The sequence below is a fragment of the Protopterus annectens genome, chromosome 2.part2, assembly GCF_019279795.1.
Source record: "Protopterus annectens isolate FY-2018-M chromosome 2.part2, PAN1.0, whole genome shotgun sequence".
Taxonomy (NCBI): Eukaryota; Metazoa; Chordata; order Ceratodontiformes; family Protopteridae; genus Protopterus; species Protopterus annectens.
Window position 1 is genome coordinate 559,909,011 of NC_056730.1, and position 27,628 is coordinate 559,936,638.

General features: G+C 42.5%; 1 protein-coding gene across 2 annotated transcripts in view; it reads right to left on the reverse strand.

Annotated features, from left to right (window-relative positions):
* Positions 1-27,628, reverse strand: part of RBM27 (RNA binding motif protein 27) — a 2,498,992-nt gene that overhangs the window by 575,172 nt on the left and 1,896,192 nt on the right. For both annotated transcript variants that reach the window (XM_044064021.1, XM_044064022.1), the window contains one exon: positions 4,163-4,249. In XM_044064021.1, the coding sequence (XP_043919956.1) occupies positions 4,163-4,249 (87 nt within the window). The remainder of the gene's footprint in view (positions 1-4,162; positions 4,250-27,628) is intronic.

The following is a 27,628-nucleotide window of genomic DNA, read 5'->3' on the forward strand; positions in this document are numbered from 1 at the left end:
AATATATAGTTGTGTAGGTCTGAAGACACCCTCAGAAGCCGATGCCTGCTCAGCGGCTCCGGACCCATCTGAGGGAATGACTTCAGAGTGTCCAATACCTTGAGTATCCAGAGGCCCAGTCGGCTCCACGTGGGAGTCGGAAGCGGCCTGTGGCTCTGAGGTAGCGGGCGCCAGGGGCTGCGAAAGCGCCTCATTGAGAACTGGTGACTGGCCTAGCAGAGGCCTCGTCGTCGGTTTTGGACCTCGAATGCCTATCCTTCCTTGTCCTTGCGTTTTTTGTAAACTCCGGTTGTCGGCTGTTCTGACGGCATTATATAATTAAATCTGCGGCCAAAGTAATGAAATGTAAAATCAAACCGACACAATAGTGCGTTGGTTAAATCTAGCACAAAACTGACAGCTAGCAATGTTGTGATCAGGGCCTAGGCAAGGAATACAGTAAGAGTGAAAATCCTTATGAGGTATTTGCTTCCCACAAGAAATACAATTGTTAACTTTTTCTGACATCGGCCTGGAGCAAGAAAAAAGTTTTCCCAATGGGGTACTTAGCTTTAATGAAGACTTTGGTTCTGAAATTTGGATTTGAAAATCTCGGGAGTCAGCCGACCGGCACTTGCGAACTACTTTTGCTTCGGGCACCATGCGGCAAGAATGACTGAAGAAAATGGCGTCAGCTGCATCTTTTATACCCCTGGTGCACTGACGTCAGGGAAGAGGCAACAGCAACCGGCTCGGGACCTAGACTTTGGAATTCTGGCCGACTGAGGGTAGCCTTCCAGCAGGATAACCCAAGAGTAATGACTGCAACAGTGAAACATGAACATCAATGAGCTCTTTTTTCCTGGATGAGAACCCTTTTATGATGAGGTGTGCCACATAGGACTTCCTGACTACTGTGATGATGTGACTATCAAAGGAGAGACTACTGTCCACCGGGGTCCCAAGGTCTCATCACACATTCGATGTTAAGTAGATTGCTGCCTATGTGGTAGTTCATGGGTACAGCGTTTTTACCAAAGGGGGTGACACTGCACTTTTTGGCACTGAGCTTGAGGCCATGGCTCTGACACCAGGCATCTATCTCAGTGAGGCCCTTCTGAAGGATGTCCACATCATTTGGGGACTTGACTATGGCTCCTAGTTTGCAGTCATCTGCGAACTTCGTTAGCCAGAGGCCTTCTGTGTTAGCCTGTATTTCAGAGAAGTAGATACCAAACAGAAGAGATCCCAGGACTGAACCCTTTGGTACTCCACTTGTGGTACTCCACTCTCATTTTTTTTATATCACAAAAACCTGGTATTTTAACAGGGGTGTGTAAACATTTTATATCCACTGTACTTGGTAGTGAAACAAGACAGAAGCTTCTTCTTCTGACACCTGAAAATGGCATGACTGGGCCACAGGCACCTGCCGTAGTACTTTACGACATGATCCTTTCCAAAGTGATACTGTCAATGCCAACATAAGAGCTTGTCTAACAATATGATGGACACAGGAACACTGTACACTTGCTTCTGAGCATCAGATGCAAGGCTTTTCACTGATATCAATCAAGATCAATATCCTAAATGCATAACCTGCAGAAAACAAACAGTCCAATCTCCAAAAGGACAAGCTGCTCAATCACAACTTGTCACTTATACAATTCTCCTTAACAGGAATGGCACAACTATTTAACTGTTTTCTTGATGGGGTGAATGGAAGATTCCTTGCACCCTCCAAGTGGGTGGTAAAACACCTCCCCTTACCTGCACATACACATAACTCCACAATCACACAGCCATGGGGAAAACAAATACCTACCAAAGGTGAAAATGACTGCTGAAAAAAACAGTGCACTGTCTCCCCCATTCAACAAAGGTCAACCAGCAACAGTGGGGAAACAAAACCAAGAAATTAAGACAACCAAGTACAACCCAACACATAACAGAATAAACAGTTGTCACACAATGTCACAGTCTGCTGTAGCACAATCTACGTGAAAGACATTTTGAAAAAATGTGTTAAACTGACTGAAGGAAAGCATGCTGCTACTGCTGAACTACCAAGGAGAGTCCTTGAATTACATTCCCCTTCCTATGGGAACACTTAAGCAGAGGGAGACAATCCATCATCCGAAGGTCCAGCAGGGTGACCAAAACGTAAATGAAGTGCAAGATGCTAAGTTAATATCAGGCAGTGGAATGTGGCAGCAGTGCTTGGTCTTGAAAATGTCTGAGTGGGGTCTAGTGGAAGTGTCAGACAGCATTCCCCAAGGATACACACTACACCTGACAGGACAGAGCTCATGAAATAAGCAGCAAGCACGAATCTGACGTTTGAGCTGTTCAACAGGCCTGCCTGCTAATAAAAGACACAAAGGAGTTTCCTCTACTCTAGCAGTGAGTAGTCGACTTGAGGGAAGCACACGGGGCAAAACTGGAGCCAAAGTTCAGCCACCAGCCTTTTCGGGAAACTCAACAAACTCACTGCATGTGAGCTGGCTAGGTACCAGATGACATGCAGACCCTCTCCCCAAGTGATTTGCAAGGTGTAACTCACTCATTCCTCTCGCTGTCAGGTAATAATGGTAAACAACTCATTTCCTATCTATTGACTGAAAAATGGTGGTATGAGAAAAGTGAAAGGCTGTCTCGGGCCAGAGAATGACTTGGTTAATGTCCGGCCTCCTCTAAGCTTGTCCTCTTTGTCTGACACTAATCCAGGATAAAGCAGCAGCCCCCACCCCCATGGTCCCTGCACTAGTCTCACTACAGAGTCACCATTTTTTGTTCTTTTATGCTGTATTACAGGACTCAAGGTAATCTATCTCCTCTTGAAATGAGAGAACTTTTTGATTTAATGACTGTAGATTTTTTCTTTTTTGTGGTCTGGGAACTGAATGTGGGAACTCTACAACAACTTATTTTAGGACAGACCTCTTGACTGAGAGAGACAGAAAACGACTGAGGAGCGTGGGGGCCAAGTACTCCCTCCTTCTCCACTAATTAATTGTATATGTCAGCAAGAAACATGTATGCTGCAAAGTACAGGAGTTAGCTAACTATCAGACCTGTACTAAGCTGGGCTATTACAAAAGGAAACACCAAAACCAGCCCACAGGAAGGAGGCTTTTAAATCACATAAAAATGTTTCTTAGACATCTTACTTTCAGAGACTCACTTAACCTCCAATGAGCTTAGCATGATATGGTTAAACTGATGTCAAAACTAACAGCACTTCATTGTGACTTGACCCATACAGTACAAACAACCTGTTGATTTTTTGTTCAATGACCTTCTCATCACAGCAGCAAAACCTAAAGAAAGGTTTTGCTTTTTCCAACCTAAATTATGGCTACTGACTCCATGGAGAATTCGAAAGAAAAAAACCCCACTTCTGATGAGAAATTAAAAAGCTCTTGAGGCAACAAAGTTCTAGTTCACAAAAATCATGAACACTAAGAAATAAGGATTTTCAAAGGATGAGTTTCTCTTACAGCCTTTGCCCAGTGAAGCTACTGGGAAACTTTCTTGAACTGGCCCAGAACTGCAATGCTAGAAAGACTACACAACAATGATCATCTGCTTTTTTTAAAATGCCTAAAAGTTTCATTAGGACTTGCTATCTTAGACTTAGACTGCCTTGAAGATTAAAGCAGCACTTGGTTATCTTACTACTTAACTATATATAACATTTAGCTATTACAGAACATCTTTTCGTTAAAAGAAAAGGATCACTATCTCATACAACAATAAATTATGTAACAGTCAATCTATAAGAAGAGTCCTGGGTTATGCTGGGGATTTACTCATTCCAAAGATGTCCAATTTAAAGTGAGCAAATCCCAGCAAACCCTTTACCTGGTAGAAAGCTTCTCCTACAATATTTCATATCACTATAGTACCCAGTCTCATGTTTTTTTTTTTTTTTTTTATTGTAAAGGAATCTATATGATGATCTTTAAGCAGCAATTGGTTTAGACAGGGCATAATATGTATGACATTTGGACATTAGTATGGCAACATTTTCAAATCAGTTGCCTCCAAAAATCTATTATCAAATCATTTAAAGATAAGTATGAATTACTTAGACTTAAAACACTATTGGTAAAGCCATTATCAATAGCAAATATAAAATAAGAAATGCATCAAGTCATATACATTAAAGTGAAATACATACTGTTTCTGCTTCGTGTCGTGTCGTGAATGTCATCAATGCACGTAGTGGACAGTATTCTACTTGTACATCTTCAACTTTTCCAAATTTCTGTGGACAATACATCAACGCAAACTGATTAAAAAGCAGTATACTATCTACAAGTCATACGAATATTTGGTTTTAGACACTAAAATCAATATACTGCACACAATTATTATAAATAAAGCATTTATACAGGCATTCAAATCACAGGAGCTGCTCATAAATAAGAAATACATTATTGCGTGTGCCCATTTCTCCTGTGATTTGAATGCCTTCTAACCATCTAGCCACTACCACTACTGCCCATTCATTCATCATCAATGGGGCAAGAGCTGTTCATGACAGGGGTGCCTTCCAAAGAGCCACAGGGGTTATATCTCCATTTTTCTCTATCAACTTCTCCACCAGCAGTTGATGTGAGGAGCCTACAACACCTTCTACCATTGGGAAGCACAATGCCATCCCTGCCCATAAAAACTCCCATACAGTCAAACACATGCCAACCCACAGTGCTAAAGGACACAGACTTTTCCTCACTAGCCAGTGTTAGCTCTGCTGTGTGGCAGGCCACCTTCCTCTCTCTTAATTGGCAAGTTGACTTCAGCAGCTCACTTCCCCCACCTCCTCCAGCACCAGAGCTACTAAGAAATCTCAGGTTCATCTGGGTCATAGGGCTTCATTCCTTTGCACCACAGAATTGTGTAGCAAGTTAGCAACAAATTATTTCAACTACATTTTTTTTTTTAAAAAGTGAGATAAAACTGCTGTAAGAAACATAACTTACTATTTCCAGCTCAAAAGGAATCTACTAACCAGTAGATGCTCTAACTGTGTCACTGATTTGAAACAGCAGGTATTAACTAGTAAAATCAAAGATCAGTTAACCATAATAATCAGTGGCGGCTGGTGACTTCAAATCAAAGGGGGGTTGCAGGAGACAGCTGAATGGGTGGGGTCAATGGAAGTGGGTGTGTCCAACTAGAAAGAGGAGGAGCTACGCTCAAAACCACAAAAACTAACTAAATACACTGCCCTGGGTGCCAAACCATCATTATGAGAGTCCAATCAAGACAAAATGAAGTGTAGAAGAATAAAAATATTTCAATGCATTGGCTGCATGACAGCTTACTTAATATCTAGATGGAAACAAAAAGGTTGTGAGGCATGAAAAAATAAATTACTTTTAAAATACATTAATGGAATGCCAGTAAAAATCAAGTACAAGAAAAACACGCAGTACTCATTTCAAACCACTTCTTGCACTGCAGTTCTAATTATAATTTATATTCAGCTTTATTAAAGTACCAAGTAACATGCTGAAAGTAGAAATCTCTGATGCCCCCACTTGTAAAAATGTTTCTTATCCAAAAAAAGACCTGCTGCCTGACAACTATCTACTTGTTTCATGGGGAAAACATGATCAAAGTATAAAATGAAAAGCAAACAAGAAATAAGCTCAAGATACATTGCTTAAAAGGATTACTGTACAGGTTATGGACCACACGATTGGCATTCTGTTTACTTTACGGGTAAAGCCTGCAGAGATGACTGGAAGTCTCCAAGTGTAATGAGCTTCTTAAAATAATGTAATCCTGTCCTTTATTACAAATACTGTCATATGCATTTCAATACCCAAGGCTTATACATTATCTAGTTAAGTATTCTCTACATGACAACAAAAGAAAGGCTTTCAATGTTGGCAATTCTTTAACAGTATGCTTATTAAAGCTTACTTGCATCTTACGATCTCAGCCAGGCTTACCTGATGGTCATTAAAGTATTGCTACTTAAACACAGAGCAACAGGCACTTTGAGTAATAAGCATAAATCAACAGTACAAAAAATATGACAGAAACCAGACCATTCTGCAAAAATCAAGGACAGATGAAAAGCCACTCTAGTACTTGTGTCTACCTTGGATGGGGGGGTACTCTGCACATTTACACTGCATAACTACTCCTTGCCTTGCTTCGACACATCCAGAGTCACTACATGGGGGAGTGGGGTGCAACAAGTATGTCACAATTTGAAATGTCTTTGGCTGACTGTGATGGCCCTGACACATTTGTCATACCTCTCAACCTCAGAGCAAGAAATCTGGACAAAGCCATACAAAGAAGTGGGACAAAGGCCCAAAAATAAGGACAATTTTTAAATATTGCTCTTACAACCTTAGAAAGATAATAGAATAGGTCTTGCATTAGTATGAATTTTCTGAATGGTATGAAATCTTAAACTCAAATGTCTGTCATTATTTTCTAACTTCAGTCTTTAATAATTTGTCACTAATTTGCCAAAAAAAAAAAAACAATTTTATGAAAAATGGACCAAAAATGTGATGTAAAAATATAAAATAGCCACACAATACAGCTGGGAACCTGTCAAAGAAGGGACACTTTAATATTAGTACTGCTAACTTGAGCAGCTGACAAAATAAAAGAATCTACATGCATTTCTGAAATAAAAGTAATCTATAACTCTGATTATTACAGTTATTTCTTAATTGTAAATCCTCCATGTTTTCTTCCAAAATTGCTATGTTGCAGAGGGATTATTAGGGGGAAGAGCAACAATTTGAGCCAAACTCAGGGACAGTTGAGAGGTTTGGCTATGCCTAATTCTATAAAGCAATTTATTTGCATGTACCTCTCAACCTGTTAATGCAATAAATCTGGGCAAGGCCAAATATATTTGGGGAACATATAAACAGTACTAAAAATTGCTCTTGTATAAACTGAGACAGTTGATAGAACAGGTCTTACTTTAGCATACATTTTTCTGAAGGTTATGAAGTCTGAAACTCAGTGCGTCATTATTTAGTGACTTAATTCCTAAATGATTTGCCAGAAAACCACAAATTTTATGAGGAACAAACCAAAAATAAGAAGCAAAAATCTATTCATTCTTTGAAAATCTGGACAGTTGGGAGGTATAGTTCAGCTGGGGCTGTCTTTAAGTTTGCCACCCTTCCCCCTCACAAAATCATGGTCGAATGGAGCCTCCCCCCTGCAGCCATTCCAATGATCTATTACTTGGGCTATTTCACTCCATTTACCATAAACACTAATGTGCATACTGATTTACTTCTATGATGATTTGGACTTCATTTGAAAGTTTTATTTTGCATTTTACAGCACAAACACGAAGACATCTGCTAAACAAACTTAGCATTAAAACTTATCTGCCCTTGAAACAGCATTGAAACCCACATTCAAAGAAAATACATTTTTACCAGTGGCAGATAAAGATTAATTCTGGGCTGTTTTCAAATCATAGGCCCCTTGCATATGAAACATACATGTGCTCTTTGATACACCTTCCTATTGTTTTGAACATTTTTCCAGTAAACTATGAAACAAAGCGCATGCTTTGTGGGCAAAGGGCTCAAACAGATGCCATATGCTGCCCAGTTAAAGAAACTCCAGCTCTACTCAGTGGCATACCGCCTGCTCAGAGGTGACCTGTGCCTGACGTATAAGGCCATGTCCAACCCGGAATTAAGGGACATGCTGCACCTCAAAAAATCCAAATCCCATCGAGCTACATGCTCGAGAGACTTGAACCTCAGCACTGAAATAAATAGGACATGCTGGAGTGACAGATTCATAACCCAGAGGCTCCCTTCACTATGGAATAAAATCCCAGTCCCGGTTAGGCAGAGTCCCTCATTGACTCTCTTCAAGAGGAATCTTGATGAGTGGATGGGAGATCATAGGTTTACCCCGGGTATCACTTCTGTGTCACTGTTAGACAGAGGCACAGTATACTAACCTCGAAAAAGGGCATAGCAAAATTAATTTAAAATGGGTGGCGAAAGCCAAACATACTCTGGCTAGGCTTATAAATGCCCTAGGGCAGATAGCCTAGTATGAACCTATGAACCTATGCATCAATAATGACAAGACTGCCCAATTCAGAACATCTTTCCAGTAAACAATGAAACAAAATGCATGCACCCATAATGACAAAACTGCCCAGTTCAGAACATTTCCATCATAAAAGTCTACTCAAACTTCTACAGTCCACCATTATCAGTAAATATGCACAATTCGGCAGTCCACCATTATCAGTAAATATAAACAATTCTACAGTCCACCATTATCAGTAAATATGCACAACCTCTGAAGAAGTAAAGTCATCTAAATAATTCCACATTAAATAAATCTGTAACTAATGAAGAGGTTGCTGCTAGCAAACACCTGTATATTTCATGGTTTCATCGAAAAATAAAGTCTCTGATGCCCCTGAGGAATAAATTGTCTATATTACATTAAAAATGATAAGCTAGTAATATTGCAATAGGAAATGGATGGCAAACTGATGATAGGCTCATAGTTAGTATATTAACTTTTTCAGTACGGCAGCATTCACCCTTTGTGGGAGTAGAACCAACAACCTTCTGCATCAAAACAAGTACACAACCTGTTGTGCTATTAACAATGCAAGCTGACTTAGCATAAGCAGCACTAAACTTCTCTTCCCCTGCAGCTCTCAGCTCCTTGTAAAATCTACTCAATACTAAACTGCATCTCAACTTCGCAGCACAAGAAATCTGGAAAGAGCCAAATTTATTTGGGGGGGGGGGGTCAAAAACCAGGGACATATTGAACATTGCTTGTATAATCTTGGAAAGTTGCTAGAATAAAATGCTGTGTTACCACCATACATTTTACTGCCAAGGTCCCTGTGCAAGAGAGTCAGAGCAACATACCACTATGCCAAATCAGCTGCTTTGTGAAAGAAAAATGCTGTGTTACCACCATACATTTTACTACCAATGTCCCTGTGCAAAACAGTCAGAGCAACATACCACTATGCCAAATCACCTGCTTTGTGAAAGAAAAATGCTGTGTTACCACCATACATTTTACTGGCAAGGTCCCTGTGCAAAACAGTCAGGGCAACATACCACTACGCCAAATCAGCTGCTTTGTGAAAGAGCGGAAGACTGAAACTTAAATGGCTATCATTTAATGAATTCAGTTCTCACCATAGCTGTCAACCTCTTAGCACAAAACACCTGGACAAACCCAGTAATGAAGGAATATACCCTCAAACATATTCAGTGAATTCAGTTCTTGCCATAGCTGTCAACCTTAGCACAAAAAACCTGGACAAAGTCAATAATGGGGTAATACAGTCTCAAAAATAAGGGCAAATTTCAAATATTCATCTTATAAACTTAGGTTGTGTTACTATGTATTTTCTGGAGCATTTGAATTTCAGACTTCATATTCTGACAGAACAAAAACAATTTTCAGCAGAGGCCCAGGGAGAAATACTGCAGACACATGCCTTTTTGTAGTGTAGTATGCTGATGTGTTTTCATACTGCCAAAAGAGGCAGGTATTGAAGAAAAAATGTTCAATTACTGACAACTGTTGATGGCTTTGTAGTGGAATACAGTACTCACAATCAAATATTCAGAACAGGGTGAAAAACAGCATTGAAATATTTTTTTTTTTTAATTACAAACATACACTTGCAGTTTTATAGTCTGGAAAGGACAATTTCTATCAGGAGTTAATACTGCCAATAACCCTGGAAGTATCACTAACACAGCGACCACTGGACAGCACCCCAATACTTCTGTAAAGCACTCTGGATAAAGGTAGTGATGGAGAAACTGCAGTACTGAGATTTGTTAATTACTAGAGAAACCTGTACTTACGTCCTGGAAACACTTTTTTTTCTATCAAGAAAAGATGATGGCAGTTTGTGCACAAGACATTTTCACTCAGAGGGAATGCAATTACAGCACCCTCAGTGCCATTATAAAGGGGCATGGTTGAATTCTGCAAAACAGCAATGGCTGGATGAAAGATTTTCATTAAACTATATAAAAATATTCAGCAAAATAAGACAGTCCTCAGTCACTCATGGAAGCTCAAATCAAACTAATGAGCAACCTATTACCAAGCAGAGTGCTTAACAATCACAAAATGAAAAAACTTCCATGAAAGTTACACACTGATCAAAAGGATGATTTGAGGTCTTTCAGTGTGAAAACAGGATCTGTGGAAAAAGGGCAGTAAACTGGTCAGTCTGGATAAAATCCGATCACTGGCTAGTAACTACACTGCCTGTTATCCCAGCAAACAAGACTATTGAATTGTACCCTGCCATTAAGAAATCAGGACTCCTAATGGAAATAACTACAAGTAACTGTGCCTATAAGGGCTAAATGTAGGGATTTGCTCAGAGAAACATTTTAATTCTAATTGCGGTAAAAACCCTTTCTTGGTGCAAGTACCTTCCTACTATTCCCACAGCTCTATATTTTTTTCACTCAACCCAAGTAGTGCTCTCAAATAGACTAACTCTTGACTCAGCACAACTGTTGGCTGATTTGTGCATTACCTGCTAGCTTTCCATTTTTATGTCTAACACTTGCTACTTTTCTGTAGTCTCATGCAACACCATGACTGAGAGAACAGTTGTCATTGTTGGTAACTGAATACTGTTCAGCTGAGCCCCAGGCTGTTATGGTACCTAACTTACTTTCCCACTGTTTAAGATAGTTTGCACACTAAGAACTAGTTCTTCACGGTTCTACCCGCTATGCTAGGACTCACTCTGCTTTCCTACCATACCCCCCATTTCTACCCTCCCCAGAATCAAATACCTTTATAACTAACCACCTTTACCCTCCACCTCACTATCCCAACTTCCTGTAAACCTCTTCCAATCAAACCCTACCACTCCTATCTAAAGACCTCCCCCTCACACCATTTCTTATGCCATCCCTCTTCCCCCTCTAACATACTAATCGCCACATCTTCTGTCACTTTCTCACCCTCCCACACACTGCCTTACTCTCCATGTTCCTAACTCTCTTCTCATCCTTTCTTTTTCTACTCCTTTCTTACCTCACTTCATACCACACTCTGTTAAACCCACATCCTACTGCTGCAACTTCCTCTCACCACAACATACACAACCCATAGCCACTACTCCTCTCCCACATCACCCTCACTCTTCTGCAGTAATGATTTCACTCTGCCTAACATCAAATTACATCAAAACTTCTCTCCACTTTACAAAACCAAACAAAAATTCCTCTCACACTACCCTCTTATTTTCTCTCTCTATCTATCCATCGCTGCAACATCCTTCAACTCTCTGGTAACATACACCCCAACCTTGGCCCACACTTTAACCCTTCTACCTCCTTCTCCAACCGCCCACTAACACTCATACAAGCACCAAAACCCTAGTCCCAAACTTCTTTCCCTTTACTCTACAAATATCCACAGATTTAACAAAATAACTGAATTCAACCCAACACTCCCCTGACATAGTTACCCTCTCACAAACATGGCTCAAACCAAGTAAATCTGACAAGGAATCCCCCCAGGTACATCTTATGACTTGATAGGACTCTCAAAAAAGGTGGTGGTGTCACCGTTATGTACTCCAACCTCCTAACCCTATCCCCCCTAACTAGCCCTCCCCCGTCCATTCGCCCAGCTGAACTCATTGTTGCCAATCATAAACTTAATGACCACAAAACCCCTAACTATAGCCATGCTCTACATCTCCTGGTGAGAACATACCCCCTACTTGAACAGATCCTTCACTGGCTATCAATATACCTAATGAAACCATAATTCTAAGCAACGTCAACATCAATTTGTTACCCCTCATCTCTTAATTCACCTACCTCCAGTATAAACCTTTATGGCTTCACACAACTTATCTCTTCTCCTAACTTTCATCATAAACCCACAAACACCAGTTCTCTCCTGGACTGGATTCTCGTCTCCAACCCTAACCTCTATCACCACCCTGATCGCCTACCTGACTCAGTCAGTGACCACTCTCCAATACACGTCTAAAGATTGTGACTACACCTCCCTACATCACACAAATTTAAAGAATGTCAAAAGCTAACTTCAACCCTAATACTTTTAATAATACTCTCAGTGCCATAGACTGGTCCTTCCTTTCATACCTGCCTCTTAATGAAGCTGTTCAACAATTTAACAATCTTTTTGAACACTCTAAACTCTCTCACCCCTCCTAGGACAGTAAGAGTCAAATCTCGATGTTCTCCTTGGTTCACCAACTCTACTCCATCTCTTATCTAAGATACAAATTTCACCGACCAAATCTACCACACACAACCAAAAATATAGGGGGCTCTGCAATTTAACCAAAAAACACAAACATGGACAAAAATAACTTCTACCACACTCCTAACTACAGAACCTAGAAACCCCCAACATTCTGGGGCACTATCAACCAAATTCTCCACCCAGGGAATCCCTCAACTCCCAAACCCTGCCTCAATAACTCACCCCAGGAAACTGCATCTATTTTCAATTCTTACTTCATTATCTCCATCAGCAAACTTATACAGATATCCAACACAACCAATTCCTCACTCCACCCATTTCAAAACTGCCCCTTCTCACAAAAACTAGTCCCAACAGACATTAAAAATCTTTTTCTCAAACTAAAACCCTGCTCCCCCTCCGATGATAACTTGCCTCCTAGCTTCCTGAAGGTTGCCACAAATTCTATAGCATGTTCCTTCTTTATCCTCATAAACCGTTCAAACAGGGAATCCATAGTCCCTACTCTTTGGAAAAAAATCCCTACCATCCCTATCCACAAAGGAGGAAACTCTGTGGAACTCTCTTAATTACTGACCCATTGCCATTCTTTCTCGCCTCTCTAAAATACTCGAACACTGTGTACATAAACAAATCATGGCATATCTCACTCAAGAAAACATGGTCACCTCCACCCAGCAAGGTTTTGCCCCCAACCATAACACCACTACAGCTCTTATTTCCTTTACCAACTCCATCTCCCTGGCCAGAGACAATAATAAACTAGTGTCCTGTTTCTTCTTAGACCTACCAAGGCCTCTAACACTGTCTCCCACCCCATCCTCCTCTCTAAACTCTGCGAACTCAACCTTTCCCCTGCCACTATCTCTTGGTGTAACAGCTACCTCACAGATAAGTAGCAATCCAACAAATAGCTATCTGCTCTCTTTCCCTTTCTCCCCATCAAAATGGGGGTCGCCCGAGGCTCAATCATTGGCCCTTTTCTTTTTAACATCTTTACCAACAAACTTTACACAGCCTGTCCTTAGTCATCTCTTATACAGTATGCAGACGACTCCACTATCATCTCCATTGCTGATAACATCTCTGACCTGCTCACCCTTAGAAAAAAATCTTTCAACCTCACTGAAGCCTGGCTTACTAACAACTAACATTTTCTAAACTCCAAAAAGACAAGTGTCTTTCTTTTCCTCCCCAAATCCCTCCACCATCTCTTCCTTTAGCAACACTCTTATCTTACCTGAAACCCAAACTAAGCTCCTTGGAACAAACACAGACAACCAACTTAAATTTGACCTCCACATACTTCACTGTACCAACAAAACCCACCAAAACCTTGGTCTACTCTATACAAATAACAAGTTCCTCACACATCTGACTCTAGATCTCACTTGCCCAGGCAAACCTTCTCACTAACCTCTTCTACAGCTCGCAAATTCTTACTAATTTACAGTCCTCACTACTTTCCAAACTCAAACTACCTACAACAAAGTTGTAGATCTACAGCCAACCTGCCTTCCACAAAACACCATTTTTACACTCTAAGGACCCTTAGCTGACTAGAGTTTCCTCACCAACTCCTTATTTACTCAACTGCTCATCATTCATACCATCCTGAACAAGCCTTCCTCCTGCCCAAACATCAACTCACTTGTCTCCCTCTACAACCCACCCCCAATCCCTCAGAAGCTCAGACTTAAGTCTCTCATAAATTCACAAACTAAAAAATCCATAGGACAGAACCTCTATTGCTACTTTCCTGCTCTCTCATGGAACAGCTTCCCATGTCCATTAGAAATATTACCCACATCTATAAATTCAAGAAAACTCTCAAAAACTACCTAAACAGCACATAGACTTGTCACTTAGTTACCATCCCACCTGAACCTAGTCCCACCTCCTCCAACTCCTCTCCCATCCTCCCTTTCCTTTCTCTTCCTCCTCTTCCCTCCCAATCTTTCCCTAAACTAACCCCCCATTTTAGGACAACACTAACTTATCTTCATGTTCCTTCATTGGCAGGTCCTGGTAATTTGCCACCTGTATCCTATCTGCAATTTGACTCATATTAGATCTCTACACCTCCTGTACCTTTAAAGCAAACCTCAGTGACTTGTACTGTTATCACTCCAAATCACAGTTTGCCTATCTTTAATGTTGTAACTTGTTATACTTGATACAATGTATAAATGTTTCTTTTGGCTGTTTTTTTCCTCTCACTTGTACTGCAAATCAAAACTTGCTTCAATATTTTATTACTGTCATGTTGTTGTACTGTGGAGCTTTTATCCCTGGGCCTCCGCTGGAAAAGGGCAGTAGCTTAGTCGGCGTAGCCCGGTCAACAAATGTCAAATAAATAAATTTGGAGAACCTGAGAGAAAATTAACCAGAAAATGATTTTACTTCCTAGACCAAAATCAAGTGCAACCTGGACAACTGGATGGAGAACAGGAAATGCATCCCTGGTTTGGCACCTCTTTCTGTAATAGAAACGGTAAGCCTGTAAATGGTTCAGCTCCCAAGCTCCTGCTTGAAATTTTTTAATCTTCCAAGCCCCTGCTTACACTTATTAAGGGTATAAGAAGTTGTCAGAGATTTAGGATGCATGGCTAAGCTTAAAAAGGCCCTTGTGGTCAGTAGCCTACTACACATATGAACCTGTAAAAGAAGAGACGAGAAAACTCTGTCTGGAAACAAAAGTTATGTACTCACCATAACAATGCATCTGTGCTGTCAGTTTTTGTCCTTCCTCAACAAGTGTGTTTCAGATCCAACCTCCAATCAGACTTCAGTCACTTTTCAGACTTAGTATCCATAAGCTCAAGCTCCTTTGCTTTCCTATAATCCCCTCCAAACCCTATATTGCGCCTCAGGTTGAGTTTGCCTCCTTAGTCTTAGAACAACAAAGTACTGAACACCATGGTATTCATAAATAGCAAGCAAGATATCCAAAATAGACAACCACTGGGTTTTAAAATCCCTTTAATAAAACATATTAAAACACCTTTGCAGCCTCTGTTCATAAGCGGACATTCCAATTTATGATGTTCTCGATTAAAAATTTGTTCCTCAGTACACAATCTAAAAATCCTTACTAAACGATTCTCCATGATGTTGGAAAAATGTGCCTTGTATGCATACTACTCTTAATGAGCAAGTGATTCCTCCATGTGTCTTTTCTATACAGGGACGTGGTGGTCATATCCTTGTTTTTATCCAGAGTTAGTCTGACATTTAGAAACTCAAATCTCTGTGGTTGACATCCAAATTTCAAACTTCAGAAAGATGGCTGTGGTGGAAAATGGGATACAAATTCTAAAAAACTCATTAGATCCTTGCTGCACCATGAATATGTCGTCCACAAAACATCCATAGTACTGTATGCAATCCCTTCATCGATTATTGTCCTTTAAGACAAATGTTGCTTCCCAATAAGCTAACACTAAGTTAGAGTACCTATTTGCGCAGTAGGTACCCATAGCTAACCCCACTTTTGCCAATAGCGATTATTCCCATATGTAAAAATGTTATTTAATATCAAATCTAGCAACATATGTAACCTTTGTATGATTAATCCATCTACATATGGAGAAATAAATTGTGCCACTGCCTTTATTCCATAGTCATTGGATATTACTGTGAAAAGGCAGCATACATCCATTACCATAATTATGTCCTAAAAATGGTGACCGTGTCCCACACACTGATACAAAGACCCCAAAAAATGGGAAGTATCTCTCAGCACCACTGGTGCTTTAGCCAAAAACTGCTTCAGTTGGTCCTCTAAATATATAGATAGAGGTTCATTAATCCACCCTCTTCCTGCCACTATTGGTCGGATTGGGAGGAGCTTTCATATCTTTATGCATTTTAGGAAGGCCACTAATTTGCAGTATTTGAGGATGCTCTATCTTGAAGAAATCAAATAATTCATGTGTGATAACTATGGTCACAAGCATTTCCAGAGCGTATCACGGATGCTACAAAGAAAGATCAGTAAAATTGAAGTAAACTGAATATCCGTGTTCTTATCATTTAGTAGCTCTTTCATCCTTCGACAATACATAGTTGAGTCCATAATCACAACAGCTCCCCCTTTGTCCACTGGTTTAATTACTAAATTTTCCTTATCCATTAGTTCTTGTAGTGCTTTCCTTTCTCTGAAATTGATGATGTTATTTAGTCCTATCTACCTTAAATTGTTGCTGGATGGGTACAAGGCCGAACTTCGGCAGCAACTCTGCAGATACTAAAGCTCGAGAGATTTTACTGGCTCGAGGCTATCCCCTATCCCATGTGCACCACGGCAATTCCCCAGATTTTGTTTGCCACAAAACCTTCGAAGTTGTCTTCTTTACTGGCTCGTTGGCTAAGTGGAATTTTTGATATTTTTGGCTATATTTCTTATTCCTTCTTAATAATAGTTTTACCTTTATTATCTAGAGTGGTTGCATGAGTGTTAGCATCCCCTGTCCCTTTCTTTAAAGATTGTATGGTCTGTTTAAGTTAGAGGGCCTTCCTCTCTGTGTGCTAGTTTCTTCTTTCTTTAAAAAAAAAATAATAATAATATCTCTTTATAGTTGTATTATTATTGTTGCATTTGTTTCCTTTTTCCTTTTCATTAAAAAAATCAAAATGTCAAAGGATAAAGATGGAGAACACAGAGAACACCACCCTTCTGGCTTTAAAAAGTGTGATAAGTGTTCTCAGAAAATGTCACTGACCGACGGTCACACCAGTTGTGTGTATTGTCTTGTGGAGCCTCATTGGCAAGAACCCTGTACCTTTTGTCATGCGTTCAGCATCAGGGCTCTTAATGAACGCAAAAGGAAACTAATTGACAAGGGTCTGGTAAGAAGATTTTTTCCAAGAACAGCTGGAAAGTACAGTTTTGTACCTACCATAAATGTAGATGTTCGAGGGCTATTACAGCTGCAGTAATCACATATGGGTTTTCAGCCGTCAGGCGGTCCCTCGGTCGGCCGAATTCCAAAGTCTTGGTCCGGCGTCGGTTGTTGTCGCGTACTCTTCTGACGTCAGGAAGGCTAGAGTATATAAGACACAGCCGACGCCATCTTCTTCAGTCTTTCTTGCCCCAGATGTCAGGTGCCCCCCACAAGGAAGGCAATACATAAATAAATCTGATCCACAAAAGTAAGCAAATAAAACATAGCAGGATAACCCAGTCAGCAGGTATGAAGAGGTATTCAGACCCCAAGGTCTTACCTAGTGGGGAAGGAGGGTGGGAAACCTGTACTGCAGCTGTAATAGCCCTCGAACATCTACATTTATGGTAGGTACAAAACTGTACTATGTTCATCGTGCATTACAGCTGCAGTAATCACATATGGGTAGAGTCCCAAAGCTATGCATAGGGTGGTAGGTACTATACAGAACTGGGTTGAGCTAGAATGCCCTGCAAAACTGCAGTGGCAAAGCCTGCTCTTGTTCTGGAATATAAAGGCAGGTGGTAGTGTTTTGTGAAGGTATGTACAGAACTCCAAGTGGCTGCCTCCAAGATATCTTTAGTAGGCACTCCTCTGAGGAAGGCTGTAGAGGTGGCTGTGGCCCTGGTGGAGTGAGATCTGATACCAGTGGGGACAGGTTTTCCATGATAGGAATAACAAAAGCGTATGCAGTGACCAATCCACTTGGAAATGGTCTGTTTGGTAACTAGTTTCCCTTGACCCCCCACAGCATAGGACACAAGGAGTTGATCTGATTTTCTGAAGGACTTGGTTCTGTCCAAGTAATAACGTAGCTGCCTGTGGATGTCTAAAGAGTGAAGCAGCCTTTCCCCTTTGTTTTGAGGGTTAGGGTAAAAGGTAGGAAGGTGTATGGCCTGGTTTAAAGCAACCCTAGATACCACTTTAGGCATAAAGGAAGGGTTGGTACGAAGGGAAACCCTGTCCTGATGGAAGATGAGGAAGGGCTGCACCGCCACGAGGGCCTGTAACTCAGAAACTCTACGAGCTGAAGTGATGGCCAGTAGAAAAGCTGTTTTCCAGGACAAATATTGTAACTCCGTTGAAGCAGCAGGTTCAAAGGGAGGCGATGTCAATTTTTCTAGTATGTAGCTAAGGTCCCAAGCTGGCACTGGCTGTTTCCTTGGAGGTCTTATGTTCTTAGCCCCTCTGAGGAACTGTCGTAGGAGTGGGTGTGAGAATAAAGGAGGATCCGTGTTGAATTCGGCAGAGATTGCTGAGGCATGTATTTTGATTGAGGAAAATGAAAGTCCATTGCTCAAAAGCTCAGCTAGGTACTGCAAAATCTGAGGTAGGTTCAATTTTCTAGGGTCCTGCCCTCTTTTTTCATTCCAACAGCAAAACCGCTTCCATTTTGCGGAGTAAGCTTTTCTAGTAGATGGTCTTCTGGCCTCCAAAATGACATCCTGCACCTCTTTGGAGAGTAGAGTCTGATGTGGTGTTAAGGAATTTTCCATGCAGCGAGACTGAGAGTTTTCAGCTGACTGTGAAGGGTTTTGAAATTGTTCTGCGCCAGCAGTAGAGGTGTTAGAGGCAGGGGCCACGGAGGAGTGTGTGTTAGGCTCCTCAGGAGTGGATACCAGTGTTGTCTCGGCCAGTCTGGAGCAATCAGTATCATCCTCGGCTTGTCTGTTCTTGCTTTCAAAAGTACCTTGGGCAGAAGAGGTAGAGGTGGGAATGCATAAACTGACCAAGTTGTCCATCTGAAGGAAAGAGCGTCCACTTTCCAGGCCTTTGGGTGGAAGGTCCTTGAGCAAAACCTTTTTAATTGATGGTTTCTGTGGGAGGCAAAAAGATCTATATCTGGCCTCCCCCACGTTTGAACAATCTCTGTAAACACCTGTGGATGTAGCTTCCATTCGTGAGGATCTGTCATATTTCTGCTCAGAGTGTCTGCCAGTGTGTTTTCCATTCCTGGCAAGTACTGTGCTTGAAGCTCGATTTGTCTTTCCAGAGCCAGGTTCCAGAGAGTCATGGCTAGTCTGCACAAGGGGTATGAATGAGTTCCTCCTTGTTTGTTTATGTACCACATTACTGTGGTGTTGTCTGTTCTTATGAGCAGTTGTCCTGGATGCGGGAAGTCCTTGAACGCTGTGATTGCATTTATTACTGCCAGCATTTCTTTTTGATTGATGTGAAGGTGCTTTTCTTTTTGGGGCCATCTGCCCTGAATGCACCTGTCCTTCATGTGCGCTCCCCAGGCGTAATCTGAAGCGTCTGTGGTTATGACTTGTGTCGCTTGAGGCTTGCAGAATGGAAGGCCTGTGTTTACTTGGCATGCTTGGGCCCACCATATGAATTCCTTTTGAAGACAGGGAATTATTGGAATAATTGCTTCCAAGCTGTGACTGTGTTGAGACCATAGATTTTTTAGGTACCATTGAAGTTTCCTCATGTGCAACTTTGCGCATGGGATTAGAAGAATGCAAGATGCCATGAATCCCAGAGCCTGCAGGATTTTCCTTGCAGTAAGCCTGGTACTTTTTGCAAGTATTTTGAAGTACTGAGATAATTGCCCTTGTTTTTCTGGCGTAAGGTATGCCATCTGGGTGTTTGTATCCAAGTTGGCACCCAGGAAGGTTATTTTCTGAGAAGGTGTTAGCTTTGATTTCTCCTTGTTGATGGTGTATTCCAGAGAAAGCAGTAACCGTGTCACATATGCCAGATGTTTCAGAAGTATGTGTTTGCTGTCCGCTTGGATCACGCAGTCGTCCAGATAAGGGTAAATTTGTATCCCTTGAAGTCTGCAGTATGCAATCACTGATGCCAGGCACTTGGTGAATACTCTGGGCGCAGTAGATAAGCCAAAGGGCAATGCAGAGAATTGATAGTGATTTGAACCTGCAAGAAATCTGAGGTATCTTCTGCAACTTTGTCTGATTGGGACATGCAGGTATGCCTCCTTGAGGTCCAATGTTACCAGCCAAAACCCCTTGCCCAGCATGGGAAGGAGTTGCTGTAATGTGAGCATCTTGAATTTTGGTACGAGAAGAAATGTGTTGAGGATGGATAAGTCCAGAATGGGTCTCCAGTCGGTTCCTTTTCTTGGCACCAGGAAAAGCCTTGAATAAAAACCTTGTGCTTGTTGGTGCGTAGGTACCTTTTGTATAGCAATCATGTTTAGGAGCTTTGTAATTTGCAGTTGTGCCTCTACCCTTTGATTTTGTGGTAAATTTGGCATGCCTCTCATTTTTGGGAGAGTGTGAAAATGGAATTTGTAGCCTCTGTTTATAATGTCCAGTATCCATTTGTCTGTTGTGACAATATGCCAATTGTTTGCAAATAGTGCTAGTTTCCCTCCCAAAGGTGCTGCCAGTTGAATTTTGCTTGGCATGGAAATGAGGGAGTCATTGAGTCTGCTTCCTGTACTGTTGTGCACTGTCATCACCACCTCTTGGTGTCGGAGATTGCCATTGTCTGCCTCTATAGGACCCTTGTGATTGTCCTCTGCCCCTTCCGCGTCTGTATCTGCCTCTTTGGGGTTTGTCAGTGGCTGGAAAGGACCAGTTTTTTGAGGGCCAATTCCTGCTAAATCGTGGTGGCTGGACCTGTAAGAAAGCTTTGACAGTTTGCATAGATTTTGCTTTTTCTTCCATTTTACGTAATATATCCTCAGCATTAGTACCAAAAAGAACATCCTTATGTAAAGGTGCATCAAGAATTTTAGCTTTCACATGATCTGGCAGATTTTGTTCCCTGAGCCATGCATGTCTGCGAATGACTGATCCAGTAGCGGCCGCTCTGCTGGAGGCCTCTAGGGCATCAAAACCACATTGTAAAGTGTGCTTACCCACTTGCTCTGCACTATGCATCATATCCTGTAACTCTTTTATATCTGGTTGTTCAGGTTGCGACATTTTGGTCTTTAATTGTGATAACAGGAATTGTTGATATTTAATCATATGAAACTGGCAGTTTAAGGCCCTCATGGCTAGGGTGGCCGAGGTATAAACCTTCTTACCCCACCTTTCTAGAGATCTAGATTCCCTTTCAGCAGGAAGTGGATTCTTGGCAGTGGAGGCCTTAATTCCTTTAGGGCCTTGAGAAATAGTTTCAGGGTCTGCATTATGGCCTTTGTAGAGGAATTGATGAGAATTAGGTACTCTGTAATATCTATCAGGCTTAACTGGTGCTGGAGGCAGTGAATCAGGATTAAAGCAAGCCTCCGAGTAAACATCATCCAGGACCTCCAAAACAGGAGGAATAGCCAAAGGTCTATGCTGAGGTAACCAGAGAAATTCCCTAAGCCTTTTCTTGGAGTCTGAAAAGTCTTGGCCTTCCCAGTGGAAGTGCTCCCTCAAGGTGTGCAAGGTTTCCCCAAAAGAAAAAATCCTCAGGGGGGGATACAGAAGGAATGGACTGCTCTGCATCCGAATCCTCGAGTGCTCCTCAGCATCAGAATGCTCTGATATAATGGATCCCTGGTCAGAAGAGGGAGATTCCTCCTCCACTCTGGGTCTCTTGTCCGGAGGGGCCTGGGAGCCTCTGATAAGAGTGATAAGATCCTCAGCCATTTTAAGCATGTGTTTCTTAGGCATGGGTCCAGGTGATGGGCCTTGTGTAGCCAGCCTAGTATGATGCCTGGCTGCTTTGGATTTAGTGAAGGCCTTAATAGAGAAAGAGGATGAAGGCCTAAATACACCATGGGTGGATGTAGATCTGTCCACATTAGTAGGCTCGACATAAGCAGGGGCTTCGGTTGTAGTCTGGGAAAGGGCCGAAGAACCAGCGGTCTCGGGTACAGAAGACCCCACCGAGGGAGTGTCGTCGGTAGTCAGGGACTGCAAAGGCGTCTCACTGAGAACCGGACCACGTGGAGCCTGTTTCGGCGTGGTGTCGGTGGAGACCGCGGTCCTCGCCTGGCGGTCCTTTTCTTTGCGTTTTTTGGGAAAAGCGGTAGTCGGAGTATCCGACGACATTTTATAATCAAACGCTTTACCAAAAAAGTGTTGGGCGAACTCCGCCCGACGCTTGATAGTGCGTTTATTGAAGGTAGCGCAAAGCGACAGCCCGAGACGTCGTGGTCTGGGCCCAAACAAGGTATGCAAAGGGAATGGAAATCCTTATGCGGTATTTGCTTCCCACAAGAAATACAATTATTAACTTTTTCTGACATCGGTCTGAGGCAAGAAAAGATTCCCCAACGGGGTACTTAGCTTTAATGAAGACTTCGGTTCCAAATATTTTTCGTAATTCAGGAGCTGGCCGACCGGCACTTGCGAACTGCTTCTGCTTCGGGCACCGCGCGGCAAAAAAGACTGAAGAAGATGGCGTCGGCTGTGTCTTATATACTCTAGCCTTCCTGACGTCAGAAGAGTACGCGACAACAACCGACGCCGGACCAAGACTTTGGAATTCGGCCGACCGAGGGACCGCCTGACGGCTGAAAACCCATATGTGATTACTGCAGCTGTAATGCACGATGAACATCAAGGTCAGACGGTCTCTAAAAATCAAAAAAGGAAATCAGCTCCTGCTTTGGAACCGACAAAAAAATCAAAAATCGACAGAGCCGAAGACTTCTGGTTCAGATTCTGCTTCTTCGGTCTCGGTGCCGTCTGTTTCATTGGCTCTGAGACAATCATCTTTGTCGAGACATTCACCAGTCTTCAGCAAGTTTCACCAACATTGAGATTTCCTATTTTGGAAAGAAGGAGATCTCCATCTATCTTGACCCGTTCTTCCAGGACACTACCTGATAAGGATGTAGTGCAGGTGGTGAAGAAGCTGCTCTGTAACCCAGCGCTGGCAAAAATTTTAGCATCCCCAGACCCAAAAGTTTCAGATCCATCCCATCCTCAGCCTACTGTTCCTCCTCAGACTGCCTCACTTTTGGAGTCTAATGTTTCAGATCATATTGCGCTGGAACCCTCGGTTCCGAAAACTCTTCCTGTTTCCTCGGCACTGATAACTCTAACTTCATCGGCTCATTCTAGAGCCAAGGAGTCTGGGAACAGACGCTCTCTGGTCAACTCTGGAAGGGATAGTTGCCCAGGTTTGTCTTCCGATCCGACCCTCCCTCTCGGTGCTTCGGCTCACGTGAGCTCAGCTCCCACGTCCACTTTGGAGCCTGCTCCTGAGGTTCAGAGTTGACCACCTGCTTCCTTGGAATGGAGGTCTTCTTCGGAGCGTGGTGATGAGGTTTTCGAGGCGATAGACAGAGCTTTGTCAAGTACTAAATCCCTGCCATTGGACTCAACGTCCCTCCAGCAACTGGTAGCAGCCTCTTCTCCCCTGCCTGCCCCTAACAGTAGGGAACCAGAGCCCCAAGGAGCCCCCATAGGACCATAGGAGGTGTCCCCTCTTCCGAAACCTCCCCAGATTACCCCACTGGAGAGGTCCCTAGGAAGAGAGTTTGTAAGAGGAAGCATATTGACTCACCCGAGTCTGTCACTTCTGACACTGATTTGGATGAGTCAGAAGGGTCCCCAAGATCCCCCTCTGAGGATGTCTCTTTTGCAGACATCCCAGAAATCCTTAGACAGAGGGGTGATTGGAAGACCTCTAACCCTACTGAGGATGAATCAGTGTACCTTGGGGCTTGTGGTTCTCAACCTTCCACCTCCTGGGTGACACCACCATATGACCAACTGTTAGAGGTCATATCTCGGAAAGCTTGGACCTCTCCAGACACAGTGGAGCCTGTCCCAATGAGGCCTAATAAATTTATTACTGCTCCAGAAGACAAAACCTTTCTAACCAAGGGAGTACCTGTGGATGCTATGGTGGTAGCAGCAGCCACAAAGAAGGAGTTATCTGAGACATGCTCAAATATCCATCTTCCTAATAAAGAGTCTAGGACAATGGATAGGTACGGAAAGCATACTTTTTCTTCAGCGACTTTTACCTTACTATCTCTGAACTACCGGTCTTACTTTACTAGGCTACAATGGGATCTCCTAAAGAAGTTGGGAGATACTCCTTCAGGGTTCAATAACTTCGGGATCTGGTGACAGGGTATTTTTGCAGCTCTCTACCCTTATCTCTCTTGCTAACTCCTCCATGAGGCTGATTTCTTACGCAGCTGATGGAGTGAGCAGGGCGGCCGCATCAGGAGCAACTCTTAGGAGACATTCCTGGATGCGTCTATGCAATTTTACCGATTCCTTCAAGTCTTCCTTTACCAACGTCCTCTTTGATGGTTCAACTCTTTTTGGACCTCAGGTAAAAGAGGCTTTTGACCAGGTGCGAGCAGGAAGGGAAAACCTTATCTGCTGTGGGAGTCCATTTTTCCCTTCCTTCCAGACGATATCCCAAGGGTCAAACAGGAGGGAAAATGTGGTTCCGTAAATCCCAAAAAGGTTTCCCTCAAGCACATGGCCAGCCCTCCCCTAGAAGCAGAGGGGAAGTTATAATGGAAGGCGCTGCTCTTGTGGCAGAGGGGGCCCGCTACGCCAGGGTGATAGAGATGCTTTCTCTGATGCTTTCATCGCCCCTGAAGGGTTGCCCTACTGTCCGTCTCTGGAAGGAAGTCGGGGGTTGTCTCTCACTGCACTCACGCGCTTGGCTACAAATTTCTCAAGATCGATGGGTACAAAATATAATTTCCAGAGGTTACCTCATTCCTTTTGTTTCGGATCCCCCTACAAATCGGTCTTTACCAGATGTATCACCCAATCAGATAGAACGTCCAACATTAGAGATTATCTCATTGCTTCAAACAGAGTCATCCAACAAGTCCCCACAGAGCAAATAGGATCCGGAACTTACTCACAATTATTTTCAGTTCCAGAAAAGACCGGGGACTGGAGATCAATTCTAGATCTCAGCAAGCTGAACAAATTTGTAAAAAAATCGAAGTTCTGAATGATCACTCTGCAGTCAATTATTTCATTTATCGGAAAAGACAACTGGATGTGCTCCATAGATATTCAGGATGTGTACTACCATATCAAAATGGACAGGAGCTCTAGAAGACACCTACGCTTTCGGCTGGGAGCCAGTCATTTTCAATTTCGAGCACTGCCCTTTGGCCACAGTACAGCCCCAAGAGTGTTCACAAAATGTATGGCGGTGGGTGGGACCCACATGAAACGTCAGGGATTCCAGGTGTTTCCGTACTTAGACGACTGGCTCCTCACTGCTACCTCCAAGCACCAACTAATCCGAGCCAGGGATGATACTCTATCCTTGTGTGCCAGATTAGGAATTACAGTATATCTAAAAAAATCTGCCCTATCTCCATCGCAGCATATTGTCTTCTTAGGCTCAGACCTAAACTCAACCACCATGACAGCAAAACTGACACCAGAAAAGTACAGTTGTGTACACTTACCATAAATGTAGATGTTCGAGTGTATTCACTGTTGCAGTCATTACATTTGGGTAATCTGCTGGCAGGTTGCCCTCAGTCGGCCTGAATAAAGTCTTGGGTCCTGCATCGGTTGCTGTCTCCTCTTCCATGATGTCAGGTCGTCAGGGGTATAAAACGTGCAGCCGACGCCATTTTAATCAGTTTTTCTTGCCGCAGATGTCAGGTGCCCCCCAAATGGGGAGTAAAAAATATATATATATATATATATATAAACTGTAAATATATAAATGCACTTTAGAAACATAAAATTTACCTTCAACTAAAAGCAAATACACCACAAAGGCTTTTGAGAATAGTGAAGGAAAGAAAAGGTATAGAAAGGGGGCTGGCGGGTGGGTAATCTGGACTGCAACAGTGAATACACGTGAACATCTACATTTATGGTAAGTGTACACAACTGTACTATGTTCTTCATGTTTCACTGTTGCAGTCATTACATTTGGGTAGAATCCCAAAGCTATGGATAGGAGGATGGAACTAAACGGCATTAGGAGCAGCTATAAGGCCCTGCAAGACTGCAGTGGCAAAGCCTGCCCTGGATTTAGAGGAGAGGTAAATGATAATGGTTTGTGAACGTATGAACTGAGCTCCAAGTAGCAGCTTCTAGAATGTCTCTGGTAGGGACCCCTCGGAGAAAAGCTGCTCAAGTAGAGGCTGCCCTGGTGGAATGGGATCTGATCCCCTTGGGCACAGATTTACCATGGTGCAAGTAGCAGAAACGAATGCAAAGGCTTATACATTTAGAAATAGTGTGCTTTGATATAGCCTTCCCCTCTAATCCTGCAGCAAATGCTACCAGTAGTTGCTCAGACTTTCTTAGAGATTCTGTCCTGTTTAAGTAGAATCTTAGTAGTCTGTGTACATCCAATGAATACAGAATCTGCTCCCCCTTTTTTTGCAGATTTGGGAAAAATGTTGGCAGGTGAATGGTCTGGTTAAGAGCCACACTGGATACCACCTTAGGCATAAAAGAAGGATTGGTTCTGAGGGCCACCCTATCCGGGTAAAAAATAATGAAAGGTTTCACTGCCATGAAAGCCTGTAGTTCTGAAACCCTTCTAGCTGAAGTGACTGCCAAAAGAAAAGCTGTCTTCCGAGAAAGAAATTTTATATCCGCAGTAGCTGCTGGTTCAAAAGGAGGCAGGGTGAGTTTTTCCAGCACAAAATTCAGGTCCCATGCAGGAGTTTGTGCTCTCCTGGGAGGCCTTACATTTTTGGCCCCTCTGAGGTACTGTTTTAGCAGGTGATGAGAAAAGAGGGGAGGCTCTGTGTTGTAATGAGCCAAGATGGCAGAGGCATGGATTTTTATTGAAGAAAAAGATAGGCCCTTATCAAGCATCTCAGTTAAGTATTGTAAAATCTGAGGAATATTGGGCTTTGCTACATCTATTCCTTGTGCTTGGTTCCAAGCACAGAATCTCTTCCATTTATCAGCATAAGATTTTCGAGTACTAGGCCTTCTGGCTTCCAAAATGATATCCATCACAGGTTTACTGAGAGATGTGGTTGGTAAAATTAGTTGATTAGCCATGCTACAAGATTCAGAGTTTGGAGCCGAGTGTGCAGAATTTGATAGCTCTGCTGAGACAATAGGTGAGGAGTTTGAGGCAAGTACCACGGAGGAAGTTGTGACATATTCCTTAGAAGCAGGTACCAGTGTTGGCGAGGCCAGTCTGGAGCAATTAGAATCATTTTTGTTTTTTCCTGTCTGACTTTTTGTAAGACCTTGGAGATTAGAGGCAGAGGGGGAAAGGCATAGAATGATAGGTTTTTCCAGCGGAAAGTATAGAGCATACACTTTCCATGCTGTTTAGTGATGAGTTCTTGTGCAGAATTTGTCCAACTGATAGTTTTGGGGAGAGGCAAATAACTCTATGTCCGGGCTTCCCCATTTCTGTGTTAACATGCTGAAGACTTGTGGATTCAGTTTCCATTTGTGCGGGTCCATAAGATTTCTGCTCAGGTCGTCTGCCAGAGTATTTTGCTTTCCTGGCAGGAACTGAGCTTGAAGATGTATTTAAGTCAAGGCTGTGTTCCACAAGGCCATGGCTATATGGCTAGTCTACAA